Here is a 23,775-nt window from a genome sequence, read left to right on the forward strand (position 1 = left end):
TAGTTATTGATTACTACAGTGAAGATTATTTTACTGGTATTATGGTGTCTGTGGTAGAGGTGAGCCATAAGGGGCCCGTGGAGGATTCTGTCTTAAAAATAAACCTTTTGAGAGGCCTAAGTTAAAAGATATATACACCAGATCCAAAACTTAAAATTTACATGTCTCATTAGTGCGTATTGATAAGGACAGTCGTAATCAGACTAGACAAGAGCTTAACAAACGTTGTTTACAGTAGTGTTTCTCCATCATCTGTTGTAAATTCCTTACTCGGGGAGTGCTGTTGAACTTGTGTAGTTCTTCAGACACACAGATTTATGCTCTGCAGGATATGTACTTATTACACCGTCAGAGTTTCTATACTTAAATACTGAATTTTCTAAGTTCTGTCAACACACAAACATTTTTAAATGCAATTAATTCTGTTCAGAATTAATTGTGCAAGAAATTGTTTACTCTGTCTGTGGAAACAAAAGAAAAGCTATGTTCTTTCATTTTGCATGTTCTTTATTTTTTTCCTCTAATTTTTTTTGCATGATTTCTCAAATGAGCCAAAGAATATTATACATTTCACAATTGAATTCATGCTTGATAGTATTATGTCTTACATTTTTTAAATTAAATGTTTGCCTTACAGTTATTGGTCAAGATTATTGTCATCCATGATTTTTGTTATGAACTCAACACATATTAGGTAATTTTGAATTACATAAAGTACATGGTTGTCTGTTATACATTTGGTTCAGTTTAGGTCCTGTTGTGCTTCACAAACAGTTTTTTCCACAGTAACATGCTTTCAGTGCAGTTAAATTTTCTTTTAAAGAAAAAGAAGAAACCTCTCATTTCAAAACAACCACTTCCTGGAACTCATGTTGACACATGGCCATCAGGTCATGTGCACAATTAAAGGAGGTACAGTTCAGGTATACATTTTTCCATTTAGCTGGAATCTTTTGGTTCTGTGTTAGCCGCTTCATCATGTATAGTTTGATCTGTGAGTAGCAGTGATATTGTGATTGGCACATGTATAGAATTCTGATAAAGCACACTCATAGTCAATGATTTGTATAATATGACATGTAGCTTTTAGAAGAACAAGACACAAAAAGTTGAAACACCCTCTTAATACTATTGTGTGCATGAGGGATGTACATTTGCTACATGGCAGCCACAAACTACTCACTGAAATCCAATATGTTTAAAGTACACACCATAGCAAAAATTTTATTCTCTTGACATCAAATTCAGTGACTTCACCAATTTTGCAACCAGATTTTCATCTTCCAACCTAACCTAGAGTTCAGTCTATGCAGATGATCAGTATATTACCACAACTAAGTTTTCATATTCATTGACTTCATCAACTCACAGCCAACTATCACCTCCCTCCCCCTCCTCGCCCCCCAATTCTAATCTATAATCCATTACATAATCTTTTATACACATAGTGCTCTGCAAATTTTCCAAAACTAGGGAACTTCATGGTAACTATAAGTTTACGTATGTTGCATAGATTTGGTGATTTATTTATTCTTAAATTTATTATGCCATACTGGTATCCACTATTTCTAATCACCATGAAATTGCTGCCATTTCATAATGACCGACTTTGAGCTTGGGGATTTCGGGTATTTATTGTTACTGTCAAATTTGAAGAGCCATGGATACCAGACCAAATTTTGGAGAACATTTTTTTAAACACATAAAAAATATGTATAACCCTTATCTATTTACTGCAATGGCCTTGCTGCAGTGGATGCAAAGTTAAGCACTGTCAGGTGTGGTCGGCACCTGGATGGGTGACCACCCAGGCTGCCATGTGCTGTTGTCATTTTTCGGGATGCACACTAGCCTCATGGTGCCAATTGAGGAACTACTCGACTGAATAGTAGCGGCTTCGGTCAGGAATACCATCATAACGACCGGGAGAGCGGTGTGCTGACCCCACACCCCCTCCTATCCGCATCCTCCTCTGAGGATGACACGGTGGTCAGATGGTTCTGATGGGCCACTTTGTGGCATGTAGACAGAGTGTTTGGGTTATCCATTTACTGGTGGATTTTTGTTCCTTTTTTTGTTAGTTGCTGTGTCATAATGATGGTGGATGTAGATTGTTGCTGTTCATGTTTTGGTCAAGAGAACTGCTGAATACATTTGTGAAAGTACAGTGAAACAAATTTCAGGAGAATATAAAGAAACTTGATATTTTATGTCAGCAAAAAAGTTCTGGCAGGTGACAAGTGTGAATTGGCCAAGTTTTGACAGGGAATTATTAAAAAAAACCATAGCTTCTATGGGGAAAAACAATTTTCAACAGTACAGCAAACATTTTGGGAAAGTAGAGAATTGATAAGGAAGAATTTCCTTATTTGAATGACACAGTGTTATTGCATTTTGTTCGTAAATTCAGCTTCAGATATGAAATGTTCAACAGAAAGCTTGCGCCAGTGGAAAATAATGTAATATTTGGGGAAAAAATTAGAGTTCTTCAAGGAAATTAAAAACACTTATGATATGCTGTAGAAACTGTTTATTACACTAATGAGACATGGTGTGTTGCAAATGGTTGCAGAATGTTTGGGTTGCAGGAAAAAAAAAAAAAAAAAGGAAGGTCATATGCACCAGAAAGTGGATATGATTATCACAAACGAATTGTTTATTGTGGGATGGAAAGGTGGAATTCAGATCCTGTCTCATTCTGGGATGATAGTTATAGAGTTATAATGTACCACAGTGGAGCATATGTGGCTTCATGTGAAATGCTTTCTGATGTTTTATTGGGAAGGAAAAAAAAATCATGCAGATTACCATTCTAGGATGAATGCTGGACACTACAGGGAGCAGTTCAGGAGTGTTCTCAGATGTTATCCGATACGTCTGTAATTGTTTTAGATCATACTCCTTGTCGAATGATGATAAATCTGGTATTGTGGATACATCTGTGGAATGGAGGAGAGATTCAATTAGGTACTGCGAAAGTGTTACTCAAGTTCTTAGGAGGAATTCAGTATGTGCGCAAACTTGAAAAGATAGCAAATTGTCTTGACACAGTAACAGAAACATTGCTGATTCAGTTAGGTGACTATAATAGCAGCAAAACACCAGACAACAGCAAAAGTAATTAGGGTGAATTTTTAAAAATTTATCATTGTGTTCTGCAAAATCTATTCCAAATTATTACTACACACCATATTTAGAGTTTTCATTTTCTGTTGTGAAAATGCAATTCTTTATTGACAACTACTTGTGTATTGAATTGTCATATCTGATTTCCCACTTCACTGCTTCTTAAACTCATACATTAGTAATAGCATTTAGCAACACAGTGTTTCATCATGGAAACAAAGTTGCCACTGTCTTTTCTGATTGTTTAAGTCACGTATTCTATATGACAGTGATGGCAGTACATTGGTGGGTAAATTGTGCTCCATCACAGCTTAGCATATACTGCATATGATGGAACTGACAGGAGGCCAAATTTTACAGTCTCTCTTCCACCATCTCCCCCCCCCCCCCCCCCCCCCCTGACCCCACATCACACTAACTACAGTGGTAAACTTAACTGTGCTTTTTTGAATGTTGTGGTGAAACAACTCACTAATAACAACACCAATCTTCCAGTCAATAGAGAAGAATTGTGTCTTTAAAGAATGCATAGGTGATTGTTCACAAAAGTATAGCCTGGCTCTCTGTGACTCTTCCAAGTTGACACTCACAATGCTCAAAAATGTAAATAGTTCTATGTAGGACACTCCATTTTCAATGACAAATGAAAGTGGACGTTTCCATGGCTCCGACAAAATGGGACACATCAATGCTAGTTGTAATGTAGCTTGAAAAGGCATGTGAAGCTAGGAGTCAGTCATGAAATAGATAATAATCTGTTGGCTGCACAAAGATCAGTCTGTCACTGCAACATACATTTCAAAAAATATGTAGAAGAAAACTTCAGTTCTTTGTTGCGCAGTCACAAATGTCTAAAATTGTTACAGCAGTAGGAAAAAAATGTTTCTGGTATGATTCTATACAGTCTGTAATGTGTAGAAAATGCTATTGAATTGCTTAGAAGTCCAACTACAATATGCTATGGACAAGATAGAGGATATAATAAATTGGTGATTGGGAACATCATCTGCTCTTTAAGTTAAACACTGGTACTGGAAGTAAAGATGTCAACTAGAATACTGAAATCTGCTTCCAAATTGCATAGAGAAACTGAACTGTTATTATACACAGATTGAAAGTAACATGTGCTACTCTCATTGCATATCCATCCTGTACTGATGGAGAATAATAATGTGAAGCATTAAAGACGAATCTGAGTATGACTTAAATGAGCTGTAGCCTTCAGGTCCACATTCCAGCTTTGTGGGTGTTTTCACAACTTTCAGCGAAATGTCTTTTCAGTGCTAGCTTGAGTTTTGTCAGCCGAAGATACAGCAGAGGGATAGCCCATTGAACTGTTTTCGAGGCCTATGAAATGAAAATGCTAGCAACAGTTTGGACATCATGGAGAAATTAATTACTCTGGCCCAAGCTAATAGACAACTTTTTTCCCCCCACACTCGTGTTTTCTCAACAGCTTACTGAGGAAATACGAATAATAAAATTTATGAATCTCCACAAAACAGTTGTATATACTGTAGATCTTCATTCCATTTACTGCCAGTGATGATCATACTAAAGGCTATGAAGGAGCTCCCTCCACTGCCCATGGCTTACCACAGGTATTTGAAAAATAATCTTCCTATGATTACTAACACTATGTTTCCTCATCTCCAGTCGTACAAAGTATCGTCCCTGAAGCACATACCATTAGGTATATCCCTCACATCCCCCCCCCCCCCCCTCCCACCACTGTCCCTGAAGTGAACTTCTTCATTGTGAAATAGAATTTGATTTTATTTTCTTATATCTGCAGAGAATTGGGCTGCATTCTCTCTCTCAACAAGATTCGGCATTTCTGGTTGCGATGATTATATTCACATCAATAAATGGTTTTAATTCTTATTCTGGCATAACAACATAATTTTAATGAAACTGTCAGAATGTACACCACTGGCCATTAAAATTGCTACACCACGAAGATGACGTGCTACAGACGCGAAATGTAACTGACAGGAAGAAGATACTGTGATGTGCAAATGATTAGCTTTTCAGAGCATTCATACTAGGTTGGCGACACCTACAACATGCTGATGTGAGGAAAGTTTCCAACCGATTTCTCATACACAAACAGCAGTTGACCAGTGTTGCCTGGTGAAACGTTGTTGTCATGCCTCGTGTAAAGAGGAGAAATGCGTACCATCACGTTTTCGACTTTGAGAAAGGTCGGATTGTAGCCTATTGCAATTGCGGTTTATCGTATTGCGACATTTCTGCTCGTATTGGTCGAGATCCAATTATTGTTAGCAGAATATGGAATTATTGGGTTCAGGAGGGTAATATGGAACGCCGTGCTGGATCCCAACGGCCTAGTATCACTAGCAGTCGAGATGACAGGCATCTTATCCGCATGGCTGTAATGGATCGTGCAGCCGCGTCTCAATTCCTGAGTCAATAGATGGGGACGTTTGCAACAGCATGGACTATCAGCTCGGAGACCATGTCTGCGGTTACCCTTGACGCTGCATCACAGACAGGAGCGCCTGCGATGGTGTACTCAACGACGAACTTGGGTGCACGAATGGCAAAACGTCACTTTTTGGGATGAATCCAGGTTCTGTTTACAGCATCAGGATGGTCGCATCTGTGTTAGGTGACATCGCGGTGAACGCACATTGGAAGCGTGTATTCGTCATCATCATACTGGTGTATCACTTGGTGTGATGGTATGGGGTGCTATTGGTTACACGTCTCGGTCACCTCTTGTTCGCATTGATGGCACTTTGAACAGTGGGCGTTACATTTCAGATGTGTTACGACCTGTGGCTCTACCCTTCATTCGATTCCTGCGAAACCTTACATTTCAGCAGGATAATGCACGACCGCATGTTGTAGGTCGTGTACGGGCCTCTCTGGATACAGAAAATGTTCAGCTGCTGCCCTGGCCAGCACATTCTCCAGCTCTCTCACCAATAGAAAATGTCTGGTCAATGGTGGCTGAGCAACTGGCTCGTCACAATACACCAGGCACTACTCTTGATGAACTGTGGTATCATGTTGAAGCTGCATGGGCAGTTGTACCTGTACACGCCATCCAAGCTCTGTTTGACTCAATGCCCAGGCGTATCAAGGCCGTTATTATAACCAGAGGTGGTTCTGGATACTGATTTCTCAGGATCTATGCAGCCAAATTACGTGAAAATGTAATCACATGTCAGTTCTAGTATAATATATTTGTCTAATGAATACCTGTTTATCATCTGCATTTCTTCTTGGTGTAGCTGTTTTAATGGCCAGTAATGTATTTACAATGAAATGGGGTTTTGCCTCACCCATGAAGCCATGTCAGCAATTATATGTGGTGAATCAGATGAGATGGCAGAGTGGTTAAGATGCTGGACTCTCCTTTGGGTGGAGCGGGCCTTAAATTCCCAGCTAGATGCCTAGATTCAGGTTTTCTTTGGGTTCCTTAAATCACTCGAAGCTAATTCTGGGATAGTTACTTTGAAGCTTGTGTGTCAGATTTCGTCCCCTGTCAATCTATTTTCGTCTCCTTCTCTCTTCTTTATGTACTGAGTTAGTATTGGAATCAGTGAAAAATGAAAGATGTGCTATGCATCACAAAACTGTGTTTCTACAAGTAGTCAAAAGATTAAAAATCAAAGTACACCAGATCCTCATAATATCAGCACTGCTGCATATTTCTCCATCTGCTAGACATACACCAAGAACAAAACTCATGTTAAGTTTCTACTGAGAATGTAAAGAGAGAATATATAAAATTTAAGAGGATGAAGAGGTCATTTATCACATAAGACTACATTCAAAACATTTGGAAACTTAAGAATACTACATTGGGTTGAGGATAGCTTTATGTATATGAAGAGATATCAGTATGATACAACATATTACAAACTCAGTGCATTCACCAGGTAGCACTCATTGATGATGGACACCTCCATAAAAATACTGGGACATTATTGGGTACCACACATCGCGATGAAACACACATTACCTCCACCCTATCATTTAATCAAACACCGAACAAATAGTATGTCATTGGTCTGCTAGTGACACAAGGCTCGAGAAATTGATACACAATTGGAATGTGCTCAGTCTGGATGTTGTTGAAGGGAAATTACTTCAACAGTGAGAAATAATCATCATGGAGACACGATAGCAGGGTAGTTTGCATATTGTACTCCTCTTACAGTTAAGTGGCTCTGCAGTAATTGATAATTCTTCGATCTGATGTCTGTGCCATACTATCCCTCCACAAGATACATACCTTTGCATGCTTAAGAGCAAAAATGTTTTAAGAGCATCAAGATAAGGACAAACGATGATCTTAAATGTAAGTAATCTACATGCTGAAATTTTTTTGAAAGACTTTGTGTTTGCTGTTGATTATAGAAAATTATTTATTTTCCTATTGCAATTTTGGCCCATGGGTGTGATTGCATGAGTGCTATTCACCTCCATCATTGTTATGTGATCTTGCCACTATTTTGCAGGAAGAGTGGTGTAAGGTTCCCTTGAAAACAATACATGATCTGTATTCATTCATTTGGAGGTGACTGGATTCGTTGCACTTTTGTTGTTTGCCTTTTTTCCTCCACCCACTGTATAAGAGACACTGTATATAGTTTTAACTGTCCTCTCCTGAAAAACAGTGAAGTATACTCAAAGATTTACTATTGGAATGAATAAGTAAAGCAATGACAATGCTGTCTTTGAAATTCTCTCAGATGCCTTACTTCTGGGAGTCATTATCATGTTCATTTGTGCCAAATGCTGCATTTAGGCACGTCAGGTTCTAGTCGAAATTGTAGAATTCTAAGGCAAATGTAACAAACAACATCCTTTTGGAAATTGGCCAAATCAGTAACAGTTCTTTCAGTAATATTTTTTCTCATCACAGGTTTCATTATCCCACATCTCTTGCATTTTCTCTGTACTGGTCAGAGTAAAACAGCAAAACATGCTTTTGTCACAGCAGTCTGCAGTGACAACAGAAGTCTGTCTTATTCTGAAATCTCCTTTCTCACAATGAAATTTGCCCTCCTTATACATGGCTCCCTTCCTCTGGAAGGAGCTGAACTGTATCAACCTGAACACAAGAGAACAGCACAAAACAAGTAAATATCTGAAGAAATTTAAATATTTTATGGAAAACAAACCCTGCTTGCAAACAGGAGAAGATAACACTGACTGAATCAATTTCAACAGACTAGCAAAGCTGTGGGAGTTGTAGTATGTATTAAGCTCAGTTTTGCCCCATGAGCCTTGACACCTATGGAAGTTTGCTTTTGGTACTTGTTTCCTAATGATGCTATTCAAAAAACAGTGACAGTATTAAATGACTCTGTGAAAACAGTGTGCATTTACTGTCATGGTGTGTGTCAGAAACTTTTCATTGGTAGTTAGAAAAGGAGGGAATATGGGGGATTAAAGAAGTGACATTTGCCACTTTCCCTGTTCCTTGCTGTAACATGCGTTGGATTCCTCTTTTTTCTGCTTTCCCATACCTTGCTACCTTGCTATTCAGAATGTCCAGTTTATTTCATCTCAAAATCATCTAACATTCTACATGTAATTACAAGGGCTATCCATAAAGTACATTACGTTTTGGAATTAAAAATAAATTAAGTATTGGAATTTTTTTTATTATATACAGATGAAAGCCACACTTAAAAACTACTTTTCTACATAGTTGCCATTTAATTTAAGGCACTTATCATAGCGATGGATGAGCTTGGAAATTCCTTCATCGTAAAATTTGGCCACCTGCACCTTCAACCACGTGGTTGCCTCTTCTTTTGGGACAGAAAATGTGTGATTGTTGTGGGTTTCCTGGAAAGAGGCACTACAATAAACTCTCAAAGGTATTGCCAAACTCTGCACAACCTCAGAAGAGCAATACAAAACAAGCACAGGGGAAAGTTGGGCTCAAAGATCTTGCTGATACACGACAACGCCCAGGCCCACACGGCAAATGCCACTCGTGAAGTTCTCGAATCTTTTAAGTGGGAGTTGTTTCCACATCCGCCGTACAGTCCCGACCTGGCACCGAGCGACTTCCACTTATTCCCAGCAATGAAGAAGTGGTTGGCTATGCAGCGTTTTGATGACGACGCACAGCTTGAAGAAGAGGTAACCACGTGGTTGAAGGCGCAGGCGGCCGAAATTTACTACGAAGGAATTTCCAAGCTCGTCCATCGCTACAATAAATGCCTTAATTTAAATGGCAACTATGTATAAAAGTAGTTTTTAAGTGTGGCTTTCATCTGTATATAATACAAAAATTCCAATAATTTATTTATTTTTAATTCCAAAACGTAATGTACTTTGTGGATAGCCCTCGTACATGGTAACAGTGACTTTAAAGTGTGGGGTAGTGTTTTTGGTATACTTTGTACAAGCAGATCGACCTCTTAGCAACCCCATGTCTTACTTATAATCTATCAGAATTATTACCAGAAGACTACCTGTGCAGTTAGAGACATACATTAATTGTAGAAAAGATAAAGGGAAGAACACCGAAGTTTTCACTAAGTTACTACAGAAACTTCTAGACATAGTAATTATATGATACATGTGAAGAATAGGACAATAATACCTGAAGCAAATAGCTGTATTGGAGTGATAAATGTGAAGAATTGGAACATAATACCTGAAGCAGACAGATGTATTAAAAACCACCTGTAATAGGTTTCTATTTTAGATGTAACGGATTCCCAGTGTGAATGTGGTACAGCGACTTACTTTGATGTATCACACCTGTAGCTAGGAAACTGTTTACTTTTGGCCAATAGTTAAGAAAGCTGTATGGGTAACTTCAAAATTATTAATTATTAGTGAGTTGCAGAATGTATTGATGGAATTGGAATGTGGAAAACACTTGCTAGCATTGATGCACCTTGGAATATGAGTTGGAAGAGTGTCAACTGTGCAGACAAAATGAAACTGCTGTATAGGCATAAGAATGATGTGGAGGAATCATAATGCTACCTCAAAACTGAGATTTGATGGTTCAGTTGTTATTCTATACCCAAAGCCAGACTTTTAGAGGGCGAATTAATAGAAATATGCAAATGATCTCATTAAATTGATGAATTGTTTCCTTTGATGTTTAAAGCAATGAGGCTGATGTAACAGGCAGTTGTTGATGTAAAAGAATTGGGGGAAAGTCTACACAAAAACTTCATGTCCTTATTGATGCTATGAAAGTGCTATATAATGATATATTTGAAGTAAATACATACTGTAAACAAGCGAGGCGATACAAACATGATATAAAATCTATTTGAGGGAACTTACATCATTAACTTTTTGTGATTAATCAGTATTCAGGTAACAGTGTCTGGTTTTGCGACGGACAGTACCACTCTTTTCATAACTACCTGTAAATGATTTTTTAAACTGTTATAGTTTGGTTATATATCCTGAATTAGGTTAAAATATCGAGATTTTGCTTTGTAAATAGATTTCAGACTGAGAACTCGAATTTAAAATTTCTGCTTTTAAGACAACATATTTAAGTTTTCACCTTGTTTGTTGATATAATTTCCCTGTTACTAAAATTTTGTTTTAAGTTACTTTTCATTGTAGTGACCCTTGCTAAGTGACAAAAAATAATCCTGTTGAAACTGCGGAAAACAGTAGTTACATAGTTTGAAAATATGATCAGCCTCTCGTATTTCGTTTTGCATATTATTTTTATTTTTTATTTGCTATCCATGTACTATTGGCTCCTTAGCAAATCTATTTATTTATTATTAATTATTTATTCTTATTTTTTTGCAAGTAAATAAAAGTTATGTTTGAAGTCATAGATCAGATATAGTCAGTCAAAGCATAATGATTTTATGTCTAGACATCTCCCATTATATATATTTTTAATTCTGAGCAGTTCCTACTCGTGAAAAAATTGTGATATTGTCAAAAGACTAACATGACATCTTAGACTGAATTTTTCCAGAAATTCTATATGATTTTTTATATGTAAGTACAATGTATTTTTTTTTTTCTTTACAGGGTCGAAGAGAGATTAAAGACAAATGTAGGTAGTTTGAAATTGAGATAGAGGCAAATTTCTGTTCTGTTGCTTCATGAAACAAATAGCTCATGTGGAAATCGTGATCAAATTTGAGAACACTAGGTCAAAAGCATCACATTTGGGAAGAATAAAAGCCATGTTGTTGAAAGTGTGTTCGATATGGTGCAGAAAACTGCCTCAACTCATCTCATTTGCACCCCATTTTCAAAACCTGCCCATATTAGCCTTAGTAGGCCCACTTGTAACCCTACCAGGAGTTCCATTGTGTACCAGGCAACATCAGCAGCAGTCACACAGTCTGTGGATAATTCAAGAGAAAATTGTGTATCTAATAGGACACTTGTTCCATTTCATTCTCAATCATCTCCTGAAGAATCCATGAGGCTGATTTTTCAGTTAGGGGCAAATGTTGTTGTGTCATCTGATGCACAAGTGACATCGAATACATTTAATGTTTCAAAAACACAACCTGTACATTCTGTGCAAAACAAAACACATACTAGCCGTCACACTGGAGCACAGATAAATATTCAAAAAATATCCCAGCCAGTACAAAGAACATCATCATCCAACACAAAATTTCCTCAGCAACAAGCAAGAGTAACACCAAAAGTTGCACAGGTGATGCCTAAACCATCTTGCATAGTTGCAGTTCAAACACCAAAGCTGTTAACTCCACAGGAGTAAGTATCAGACTTGAAATATTTCTGTTAACTTTGCAAATTTGTAAGATATCCATGAAAATATTTGTAGTCTCTTTAGATCATTTTCGTTCTCAAAGTAATAAGAATTTTAGACAGTTACTAACACACAAAGTTTTCGTTTTATTGTTAATAGTCCTGGGTCATGAACATAAATACTTATATTGAATAATTAAAATAATTACATAAGGCAGACTTGTATGAAACACTGTATGTGGATGGATATTAAGTGTAGAAATAGATACAAAAATGGTAAGTATCTTTATTCACTGCAAAGGATTGTCATTTTACTATTTTCACGTGTTTACATTGACTTTACTTTACAGTCATGACCAAAAGGATGATGTAAACTCGAGGAGAGATGGAGAACAAAGTGCAGAAATTCATGGAAGAACTGGTAAAACAGTACCAGTGAACAGTAGCACAGCACCGTACCGGGTGCAGAGAAAGGAAACAAGGATGGAGATAGTGAAGGTGCACATCCTGATTTATTAGTAGTTTATTTTATTTTCTTCAGTCAGAGTTATGTGAGGTACTTTATCATGTTTTTTTTTTAATACATCAATGTTTTGCTAATTGCTGGTTACCAAAGGATGAGTTAATGTTTGGAGTTGATTATTAATATCTTCATTCATTGTTCTTGATGGCTGTGGCTTTGCGATTCACAAAAAGCAAAGTACGGGTTGCTCACATATTCTGTGAATGATTGAACTTTAGCTTCAATGAAAGTTTCAAATGTAATAGGTCAAATGGTCTTTTGCAGTGAATAAAAACCAGTACGAAGGTTTTGTTTGAAGCAAGAATTTATCACAGTCTATAGACATGTCTTTTCATGAGTGAGTGGTATCTGCAGTCGTCTGTTCATCGCCCATCTGCTTGTTTTTCTTTCTTATTACTTAATTCATTAAATTGATTGCAGTACATTCATTAGTGCAGTGGTTGTGGTTTCAGTTTTGGTTAGGCTGTGGGATTATAAGTCTTCTCTTCCATTTCCCATGAGCATACTATGATAGTTGAAGTTGTTACGTATTCCATATCAAAATTTTGAGAGATGGAACCTGTGATTGTGGATAGTTTGCAAAAGTTGAGCTGATCTACAAAATATATAGTGCGAGTAAGCGAGTGTGTGTGTGTGTGTGTGTGTGTGTGTGTGTGTGTGTGTGTGTGTGTGTGTGTGTGTTTAAACATTCTTGTCCTGAAGAGTTGGTAGTTAAGTAAGAGTTACCTCTAGTATTAATGTTCCTATATGGCAGTGGACGTTTAAAGTGGGTATTGTTCTCCCTGAATAATTTTATTTTCTAAGAAAATTTCCCTTTATTGTAATAATTCTTTTCGTGTTTTTAGTTTTAAGATCTGATAAAACTTTACTATGGAGCTAGTTGACCACAGAAATAATACATAAACTTTATAAGGATTTTAGTAACAACAGTGTAAAGAAAAGTCATGTTGAGTAATTATGGTACGAAGAACAAAGCTTTTGAAATGAAATTTCTGTGCAGTTAGTGTCCCAAATTTTAATCTGAAGGGAAAATATTACTTTTCTTAGATTATTCATTGATTTCATAGTTCAACTTACACAAATCACTGTAAATAGTTATGGCTGTTGTAATTCAAACTAACAAATATGTTGACTATTGTGATGGTAATTATGGTGGATATACAGCCATAATTGGGTAGTTACACACTACCTTCAACACTGCTGCCACTATCACAAGTTGCTGCAGTTTTGTTTTTGTCATCTTCAACATCATGAGTAGCTGCGGCAGCCACCACCTTCACTACAAGCAAGCACCACCACTGCCACCGCGCCACCACCACCACCACCACCACCGCCACAACAACCACAACCACCGCCGCCACAGCAGCAGTGTCAAGAATAACTCCAACAGCAGCAGTGACATCACATCTGTAATCAAGCTTATGCCTCTGTTGTTGCATCCATGATGAGCCATTATCTTTGTGATTTTTATTGTGTTGATGACAGAAAATAAACATCTCTGGTTTTCAAAGATTAAGGCAATGTTAGAGATATATAGACACACAAATGTTTTAAAATTATTAGATATTGCCTAAGCACAACTAATGACATAATGTACATTTCTTGCTGGTTACAGAAGGATTACAATTTCTGCCAGAAGTGTTAATTATTGCAACTTGTTGCCTTACATATATGTGTATCACATTTAGAAACTGTAAGTTAAAAAATTGGAAAGTTATTTTATCTATGACACTGTGAAATAATATTTCATCCCCTCGCCCCCCCCCCCCCCCCCTATCACGTAAAGAGTTGCTCATAACTTGCAGTTCCCATTCAGTCATAATTTTAACATGATAGCTAAAATGATGGTATGAGATTCGATTCTGTATTGGAATCAAAGCAAGCATCAGACATGCGTTCTTGAATATTCTCGGAGATTACTCAAAACTTGAGCATGTGACACATCAGTTATTTCTTGTATACAGGACGTCCTAAGAGTCATCAGGTACTTTTTTTCTGATGTTCCTAGTTTCATTTGTGTGTGTGTGTGTGTGTGTGTGTGTGTGTGTGTGTGTGTGTGTGTGTGTGAATCAAAAACTAATTGTGGGGTTACGTGTGACAACCAGTGTCCGTGGAAATAGTCCATTTGCTTTCACAATATAAATTAAATGTTCTCTTATAACTTTAATTTCATCTGCATAGTTGATAGAGCAAACTTGAGTTACTGTTGTTATGTGATACTCAGTTCATGATTATTTATTGACATTCATAGCAAAAGACAAAAAATGATCTGTGTTACCATCAGCAACTGAACACAGCAGATGAGACACAGCATGATGGAACATACAGGGCGGTGCATGATAAGTCACCTGATTTGTTTCATGAATAACATATTGGTTGTTGACAAGATTTGTAATTTATTGATGTAGAAGTAAGGAATAGAACTTGGAAATACAACCTAATGAATCATATGTTCAATATAACTGCCATTTTGGTTTACAACTTCTTCTAGTCACACACATGCATTTGTGATGACTCTCCGATACAAATCTTCTGGAATGGTGTAGCATAACTCCACAATCATGGCTCTAAGTTGCACTGTATTGTTGGGTTTTCTGTGGTACACCTTCTTCTTAAGGAACCCTCAAAAGGAGAAGTCACATTGGGTTAATGTCTGGGCTGTGGGCCAGCCACGTTCTGGTAATGTGTTTGACAATACTCTAAGGCCAAGTCTCTCATGTAGGAAATCAAGCACAGTGTTGGCAGTATGGAGGCGTGCTCCATCCTGCATGAACCATTATGTCTGCAGTGGAAGACATGAGGCCATGAGTTGAAGAAAGAACTGGTTTTGCAGTATGTGTAAATAGCTTTCATTGATTACTGTAGCATCGAAGAAAAACAGACTGATGATTCCAGGGCTTGACATCGCGACCTACATGCACACTTTCTCCCCATAGGTGTCTTTTGTGTGGATTATTTGCGGAGTTTCACATGCCGAGAATCAAACATTCTATTTGTTCACAACACCGTTCATGTAAAAATGAGCTTCGTTAGAGAACCGTGTGTTGTGTAGCACTGCCCGTTGGTCTTGCTCTATTGCCCACCTTGAAAACTACAGTTTGAATAATTCTTTATACAGATTGGCGTGAAATTACCAACTCGGTACTGGCTTTTCTTGTTCATTTACAAGGACTGCGATTCAGAGCTACTCGAACTGCTCCACTGTTTTGTGGCGAACATATGGTACGTGCATGTGACTGCTGACACTCCAAAACATATCCAGTACCTTCAAATTTTTGATGTAAAATGCATATTGTCCGTGGGCTGGGAGTCCACCATGTGCCGAAATGAGCACAAAACCTTCTCTTTGTCATTGCGACGCTGTTCGTCGCGGCGAACTGTGACACAGTCTTTGTCTTTCGTAGTACGGTCAACCATCCTTTGTCTGCCAGCGTGGCAAACTGAAATGGTTGACTCACAATGGAGGCTATCAACTTACGATGACATCTGGAATAATTTCCATAAACTGCACAAAGTTGAACATACAATTTGAAAGATATTGCCCCAATAGTATACTTGTAGGTTCAAAATTCAATTGGGTGACTTATCGTGTGCCACCCTGTAAGTGGTACAGCTACCATTCTCACATTTGCTGTAGATACAGATTAGTTTTGGTCTTTTGCGTTCTCCATCAGTGCATACCAGTGAACTGAATGGGAAATAATAGGTGTAACACAGTTTAGTTAACCAAAGTGATAAAGTTTCTTTTACAATGGTTGTTGCATGAAACACCCCACAAGCTATATTTATTTGGACTGATTCAGCCTCCAGCTGCATATCACAGAGAATTAAAATTGTTTTTAGAAACATGGGAGAAATGTGGTTTAACATCTCTAAACAAGAGCACCTGCTATATTTATGAATATTCTGATGAATAGAAGGCCAGAATTTTCCTAAGCTCTTAACATCAGAGACTTACAAAGGATTGCAATAATTGACAGTTGTGTGGGAAGTTTATTTTTTGGTAAAGATATCTTAAGAGAGGGAGCTAATTTGAGAATGATCCTGTTGATAGGATTAGGTATTCTACATAATTATCTAATAAAGGCTTGGTGTTCTACCTAATTAATTCATGAAATCGAAAGCAATGTCTGTACTCATGTACTGGTTTGTAAGTGTGAGGCTTTGTTTTTCTTACAGTAGGATTTAATGTTTGTACATTTTCATTCATTTTCCATTTGATGCTAATTGTGGATATTCTGAAGAAAATATGTTTGTATGTAAGTGTGTGGAATGTGGCAAACTAACCAAGATCCAGAATAAGCTGCAACCAATTTCTGTGTGCCAGGGCATTTAACTGTATTTTATCATCATCTTAAAGTAAAACCTCATAAGTGAGGGCGCTCAGCTTTTGTTAAACACCATTTACTGCCTTCAGAAATACACTTAAAAACTACACAAAATTGTTAGAAAAAATCATACATTTCTGACATAACAAGTGGGTACTTTTTGAGGCACAAAATTTCCCCAAATGTGTGATTAATAGCGGGTTTAGAGTGCTGCATGTTTTAGTGTAAGAAAGACAAGACAGACTCAGACAAAAGGGATAAATTTGCTAGGTAATTTATGTATAATGCTGGAAAATATTTCCTGCCAAATATAAAGGCTGTGAATTCAACAAAATACTTTTGGACTACAAATATGAATAACTTAAATTGGGATGATCACATAGATAATGTGAGGAAAGCAAATCAATTTATTGGCAGAACACTTAGGAAATAGAACAGGTTTACTAAGTATATTGCCTAGATTATGCTTATTCATCCTCTTCTGGTATATTGTTGCATGTTTGGGGATCCCCATAAGATAAGATTGACAGAGGACATCTAAAAAGGTCGGAGAAGTGCAGCTTGTATTGTATTATCCCAAAATAAGGGAGAGAGTGCCATAGTTATGATAACATGATTTGGGTTGGCAATCATTCAATCATTAAAATACAGGTTTTTTTTCTGGGTGGCAGGATCTCATGAAATTTAAATCACCAACTTTCTCATCTGAATGCAAAAATATTTTGTTGGCACCCACCCATGTTGAGCGAAATTGTCATCATAATAAAATAAATCAGTTAGCACAGAAAGATTGAAGTTTTCATTTTTCCTGGTGCAGTTAGGGAGTGGAATGGTAGAGAAATAGTTTGAAGGTGGTTCAATGAACCCTCTGCCAGAATTAGTGTAATCATGTAGATCCATTGCCTATGATGATTTAAATCATCTGACTTCTGTGCCCATAGTACCTCTGTAGCTGTAACGTGTCAATAAATGTATTTGTGACCAGTTGAATTAAACGAACTATACATTAATGAGTTGCATAACCTGTGATCATAGTGGTGACTCAGCATGGCATGGATACCCTGAGACACCAGATGTTATGGAGTCATATTGATACTTGGCTGTTCAGCCACCACACAGCTTTATAAAGACTGGTCAGAGTTAGGCCCATAGGCAAAAAGGCAAGCATGTCTAATACAGTGGCATCACAGTGTGCTTATTAGTATTGAATTCCGGTCACATGGCTAGCAGAGGTACATGTTTGGAGTGGTGACTTCTGTACATCAAAGTGAGAAGGTGGTTGCTGTTGGTAGGGTTACTCAGTGATAATTGTTGCAAAGCATTGAACTGATAATTGATATGCTGCACAGTGGTCCACTAATCCATTGTGAAAGTTGGTGTGGCCAAGGTAGTTGACTCTGGAGGTGTCAGTGACAGTTTTCTCTGAATCAAGGAACTTACCGTACACCAAGATATGGTGGCATTCAGAAATCCCAGTGCTCCTATGACACTTCCAAATGGAGTGCCCCATTTGTGTGGCACCGACAATCTGGCTACCATCAAGTGTGCTGATACCATGTGTCACGCCCTTACTGCACTTGACTGTCACTGTGGTGACCAGTACAGGGTCTGAAGACCTACGCCGATGGGAAAAAATCACAACACCAAATAATAATTTATGTAGAGTAATGAAATTTGTGGAATAGATTTGTCTAGATAACATTCTGTAAGTGACCAACATTGAAAGACAACAGGCTAATCTAAGTACAAGATAAGCAATTGCAAATGTGACATGCTACCACATTCATAACAGGTGTAACTACCAGAATATTGAATACAAGCACGCAAATGTGTGTGTATGGTGTTAGATAGGTGCTGGATGTTAGTTTGTGGGCTGGAGTTTCATGGCTGTTGCATGTGGTCGATCAACACAGGGCAGTTATGTTGGTTATGGATGACGTTGGAATTATCACCCAGGGATGTCCCATATATGCTCAACTGAAGACAGATCTGGTGACCAAGAAGGCCAAGGCAACATGTCGACACACTGCAGAGCGTGTTGAACCCATGCAAATCAGCAGTATGTATGCAAGTGCTATCTGTTTGAATATATACCTGTAATGCTGTTCATGAATGGCAGCACAAGAGATTGACATACAGATGTACAGCAATCATATATGGTGGCTATATTCCTGCCAATTTTTTCTGCAGTATCGCAGGAGGAACATCTAGCTTCTCATAACCCTATTACATGTCCTCGTTCAAACACTGTGGTGTCGTTGTTGCTTTAAAGGCATTCTTGACCAACATCAACCCATCACGTCCAATCTCAGAGGTAACTAACACTCACAACCAGTACAATGTATATTTAAAGCAAACCTGATTTGCGTTCTCATAGTGACAACAGCAGTGCCACTCTTATGAACAGGCACAAAATTTGAATAGGTCACCTTTCAGATGTAGAAACATGCCTACCATCTTTTGTTTATGTTGCACCCCTTGTGTTCCGGGTTTTTTTCCATCAGTGTATAATCACATGTCATGCTGAACCAATTAATTTGCCATGCTGACAAAAACACTGTCTTGCAAACACAGCGGCTAAGTGACAGTCAAATAGTCATGTATGTAAATATTGTTCCAATAATGCAGTATATGTATTATTGCTGAATAAATTTTGTGCTATATGCTGATTTTAGTTGGTGAGTTGTATTGAAACCTGGGTAGCTCTTACCTAGTGAGAGAGACAAAGTGTTTACCGAAAAGCTAAAGTTGACACACAACTTGTTTACAAGTACATAACACACAGTCTACACTGTTCACAATTAAAGAATCATTTTCTGGAGATGCATATGGCGTGAAAGCTGTGGAAAAAATTTTCACTCAGGGGTGTTACTAAACAATGTGTCACCTTCACATTAGTTTTGACATCTGTTATCATTTTGGACTCGTACTTACATGACAAATGAAATTTAGCAGCTTCTGATATTCAGTCGGCCACCCATGCTATACAATACCCATCCCTATGCCACTCTCATTTCCAGTCCCTCGCCACAAGGGTCATATCCATATGTTAGACACAGGTGCAAGAAAAGCCCAATCCACCTATCAAGAACTACCTAATCAAGTCCTGTCACAGGCTTATCCTACACCATCAGAGGCAGGGTCACTCTTGAAAGCAGCCATGTCATGTACCAACTCTGTTGCAATCACTACACAACTTCTTATGTCGGTATAACAACCAACCAACTGTCCATCATATTTAATGGTCACTGCCAAACTGTGGCCACGAACAAAGAACACCACCTGGTAGCGTAATATGCAACTGGGCACAGCATGCTCAGTTTCAGTGGCTGCTTCACAACTCAGACTACCTGGATCCGTCCCATCGCCACTAGCTTTTCAGAACTACACAAATAGGAGTTATACTTGCAACATTTCCTTTGCTTCCGTGAACCTCCTGGCCTCAATCACTGTAACCCACTGTCCCCAAACCTTCAAACGTACAGCTTCCCCTTCGTCTGTCGTGCCACCCCCACCCAATTCATGTCTCCCATCACCTTCATTGTGTGTCACTCCACACGAGGTCTGACACCCATGCATAACATCCCTAGTCCATGCAGCTGCCACCTCTCCCTCCCACATTCATGGCCAGCAAGCTGACTGCTTCCTTACAAGCTGCCAGATACCCATCCCCAAACTCCTCTTCCTGCCCCTCCTCTCTGCCCGTCTACCCACCCCACCCCATTCCATACAATCCTCCCCAGCCCATATCCAAATTATTTACAAAGAGCTCTTAATTTTTTTTTCTTCTAGTGTGTTCCATATGAAAGCATATATTCTCATGTACTTAAAAGGGGTAGAGGGAAAAGAAATGTCTGTACTTTTGGATTCAAAATGCAAAGAAGAGGTAAAATGAATTTTCATGGAATATGCAAAACAGTAACACCAGAAATAAAATGAAATATGAAATTTAAGTGCAGTCTCTGAAATATTTAAAATTTTGTATATTTTAGTCTCGCATGGGTGTTCAGCCATTACACTGTTCAGAATAAAGAGCTATCTCAATCAATGTAATAGACACAAAGAACTTCAAGCCTTTAAAAATCTTCTGTTTATCAAGAGAAACATTCCACCAGGGGAAACATAAGTTGATTGTGAATTCGTACTCATTATATTGTCTGAATTAAATGTTTTAATGTAGCTGTGGATCTATCATTTTGTTTTCTGATCTAGCTGCTGCAGAGATTAATTGAATGTATAAAATATGTACACACTTTTGTATTAGGTAGACTACAAATTATTATTATTCTGTATTGCAGTTAGTATTCTTTCACAGTTGTGTGGTAATCAACCTGAACACTCATCTTCATTTTCTACTACTCCTTACAGAGCTCTTTGCTCTGTTGATTCACCAGGGATATAGGATAAAGCACAATTGAAGTGGCTTAGTGAACATTGACTGGGTGAGGGGAAACATTTGCATTAGTATGTCTAAAATTAAGGATGAAAAGTTCTACAAAAACTACCAAAACAAAATTTTGCCCTATCTGCATGTCAGTGGGTGTTTGTGGGTGTAGATTCAAGGTGAGCAGGGACTTAAAAAAATTACAATAATCTAATGCCAAAATGCTAACCGAAATAAAGGCACTCTGTTCGAAAGTGCTCATGTGTGAAATCAAACTCTGCTGTTCGGTAACATTAAGTAGCACCTAAAATGCAGTGACGTATTTTAAAATGCTTATTTCAGTAGCAGGGGTCTAGAGATCATTACAGAAACCTTTCATTCACCTGCTGTTTAAAAGGATCTTGGGGTGTTTAATAGTACTGAGTTGTAAAAAGACTGAGAACAATGTCAGAGTGAATGGTAGATGTGTCTTCAGCTATGCTATGCAGGGAAATCGATTTTATCTGAATATGAATTGAATATGAATTGGCAAGTGTACACAACATGCTATTCAACGACACCTCTTATCATCATGTAGACTAGTGGTTTTTTGTGATAGTAATATTTAAGGAGCTGTAGGGATAAAATTATTTAGTAACGCCATCAATACAGACTGCAGTGTGCAGCTGAGTACAGCATGGTACCTGACTGTTGCTAGGTTATACGGGGTGTTCAAAAAGTCTCTCCGCAGTGCCGTATGATTGCTAGCTGCGCGTGCCGTATGCCGCAGTGAATATACCGAAATGAAACTAGGTGAAATCCAAGTTATTAATTTATTGAATATTCATTTTTACTTACAAATTTTAACATTAAATGTTTAAAGTATCCCTCCTGTTCTTGAATACACAATTCAATTCGTCTAATCATGTTTCCAGACACAAACTGTAACATCGATGGATTTTGGACAGTTTTTATAGACAATTGCTTTTGCTGCACCCCAGAAGAAAAAGTCGGGTGCTGTTAGGTCAGGAGATCGTGGAGGCCAAAGTCCCTGTGAAATTATGTGATCACCAAAAACATCAGCAAGCAGTGATATTGAAATGCAAGCTGTATGCACAGTTTTTTTAATCCCTATGGTCGGCCAACCACCGCCACACACTGTGTGGTTTTACTTTGTTTTGTCTGTTCTTCGTCTGAGTGTCTCATGTCCTGTGTCGTCTGCCGTCTTTGCTGTTGTTCGTTTTTCTTCTCTTTGGGTGGTTTTAGTTTTTTGGAAAAAGGGACCGATGACCATAGCAGTCTGGTCCCTTTAATCCCCCAAGCCAACCAACCTGTATACACGGTTGCACCATCTTGCTGAAAATAACCATTCAGTATTTCACTTAACACAAGTTATATGGATGGGTACAGAATATAACTGCAGTATCGTTGTGTGTTTATTGTTTCATTGAAAAATGTGGGATTCACGATCCGACGTCTAGAAATTGCAATACAAACTCCTATTTTCACAGAATGAAGTGGTTCCTCATGAATACACAATGGATTTGCGATACTCCACATACAAGAATTTTGCGAGTTCATGTACCTGGATAAATGAAACCATGCCTCATCAGTGAAAAATGTTTAATTAAGAATATCCCTTCCATTTTGTTGAACGAACTTTTTGAACCATTGACAATAATGCAGTCTCTTGCCATGATCAGTATTTTTCAGTTCTTGCATGACTGTCAAATTGTATGACAAAAGTTCTATTTTTTTCCATACAGCTGTGTGGGCCGATCCGACAATAACATTGATTTCCTGGGCGAGTTTTCTTACTGAATTGTTCGGACTCGTGGACAATTTATCGGAAATATCAAGTAGTTTATCCTCAGACAAAATTCTAGGACGACCACTTCTCAGTGTATCTGTCAAGGAACCCGTACTTCAAAATTTGTTGATCAAATCTTTCACAGTATCACGATGTGGGAGTGTTGTCTCCGGGAAAACTGAATTAAATGTTTGACAAACTAAACTGTATTTTTGCCACCAGCTTTGAACACTTGTTCAACTGAAAACACACGTTGTTCAATGGTTAGCATTTTAACAGTGATGAAAACGAAACAAACGATCAAAGGAAGTAAACTTAAACATTCATGTCAACACATAACGACACATACCAACGATACTACTGATGCTGGCTGAGATAAACGAAACAGTCGAATGTTGGGAGAGTCCACTTGAAGGGAAGTAACCCGGGCAGGCGAACTATCATACGGCACATGCAGCTATCAATCATATGGCATTGTGGAGAGACTTTTTGAACACCACATATGAGTTGCAGCAGATGCAGGGTGAAAATATTGTCATATACGGCAGTGACTCAACAGTGGCAACGTCTTGGATAGCAGACAAGATTTTTATTTCGAACAATTTAATTTTTGACAAAAAATTGAAATTACAAATGTTGATCAGTTGAGAATTTTTAAATAGCAGTAAATATAAATGCTAAAGATTGAAAATTGAGGTTATGACAGTGACACGACAGCATCAAATGAACAACTTAAAGAAGACGATGAAAAAGATATTGTGAATTTGTCATTGGATCCTTGTGGAGCACAAGATGTCCATGGAATATTATGTAATGTTAAAATATAAAATTATGTTAGGAAAAGTATTTTGACCAGTAGTAGCGTAGGTTGTTTGTTTTTTGCCAAAGTGTTAGACAAAGTTAAAGATGA

General features: G+C 37.9%; 1 protein-coding gene across 4 annotated transcripts in view; it reads left to right on the top strand.

Annotated features, from left to right (window-relative positions):
* LOC126297385 (uncharacterized) overlaps positions 1-23,775 on the top strand; it is a 305,076-nt gene that overhangs the window by 82,340 nt on the left and 198,961 nt on the right. For 3 of the 4 annotated variants that reach the window (XM_049988116.1, XM_049988117.1, XM_049988118.1), the window contains exons 3-4: positions 11,143-11,847; positions 12,192-12,339. The exons of the other annotated variant lie outside the window; for it this stretch is intronic. In XM_049988116.1, coding sequence (XP_049844073.1) covers positions 11,324-11,847; positions 12,192-12,339 — 672 coding nt within the window. In that variant the 5' untranslated portion in view covers positions 11,143-11,323. The remainder of the gene's footprint in view (positions 1-11,142; positions 11,848-12,191; positions 12,340-23,775) is intronic. 4 annotated transcript variants of the gene reach the window in all.

This window comes from Schistocerca gregaria, chromosome X, assembly GCF_023897955.1.
Source record: "Schistocerca gregaria isolate iqSchGreg1 chromosome X, iqSchGreg1.2, whole genome shotgun sequence".
In the NCBI taxonomy this organism is placed as follows: Eukaryota; Metazoa; Arthropoda; class Insecta; order Orthoptera; family Acrididae; genus Schistocerca; species Schistocerca gregaria.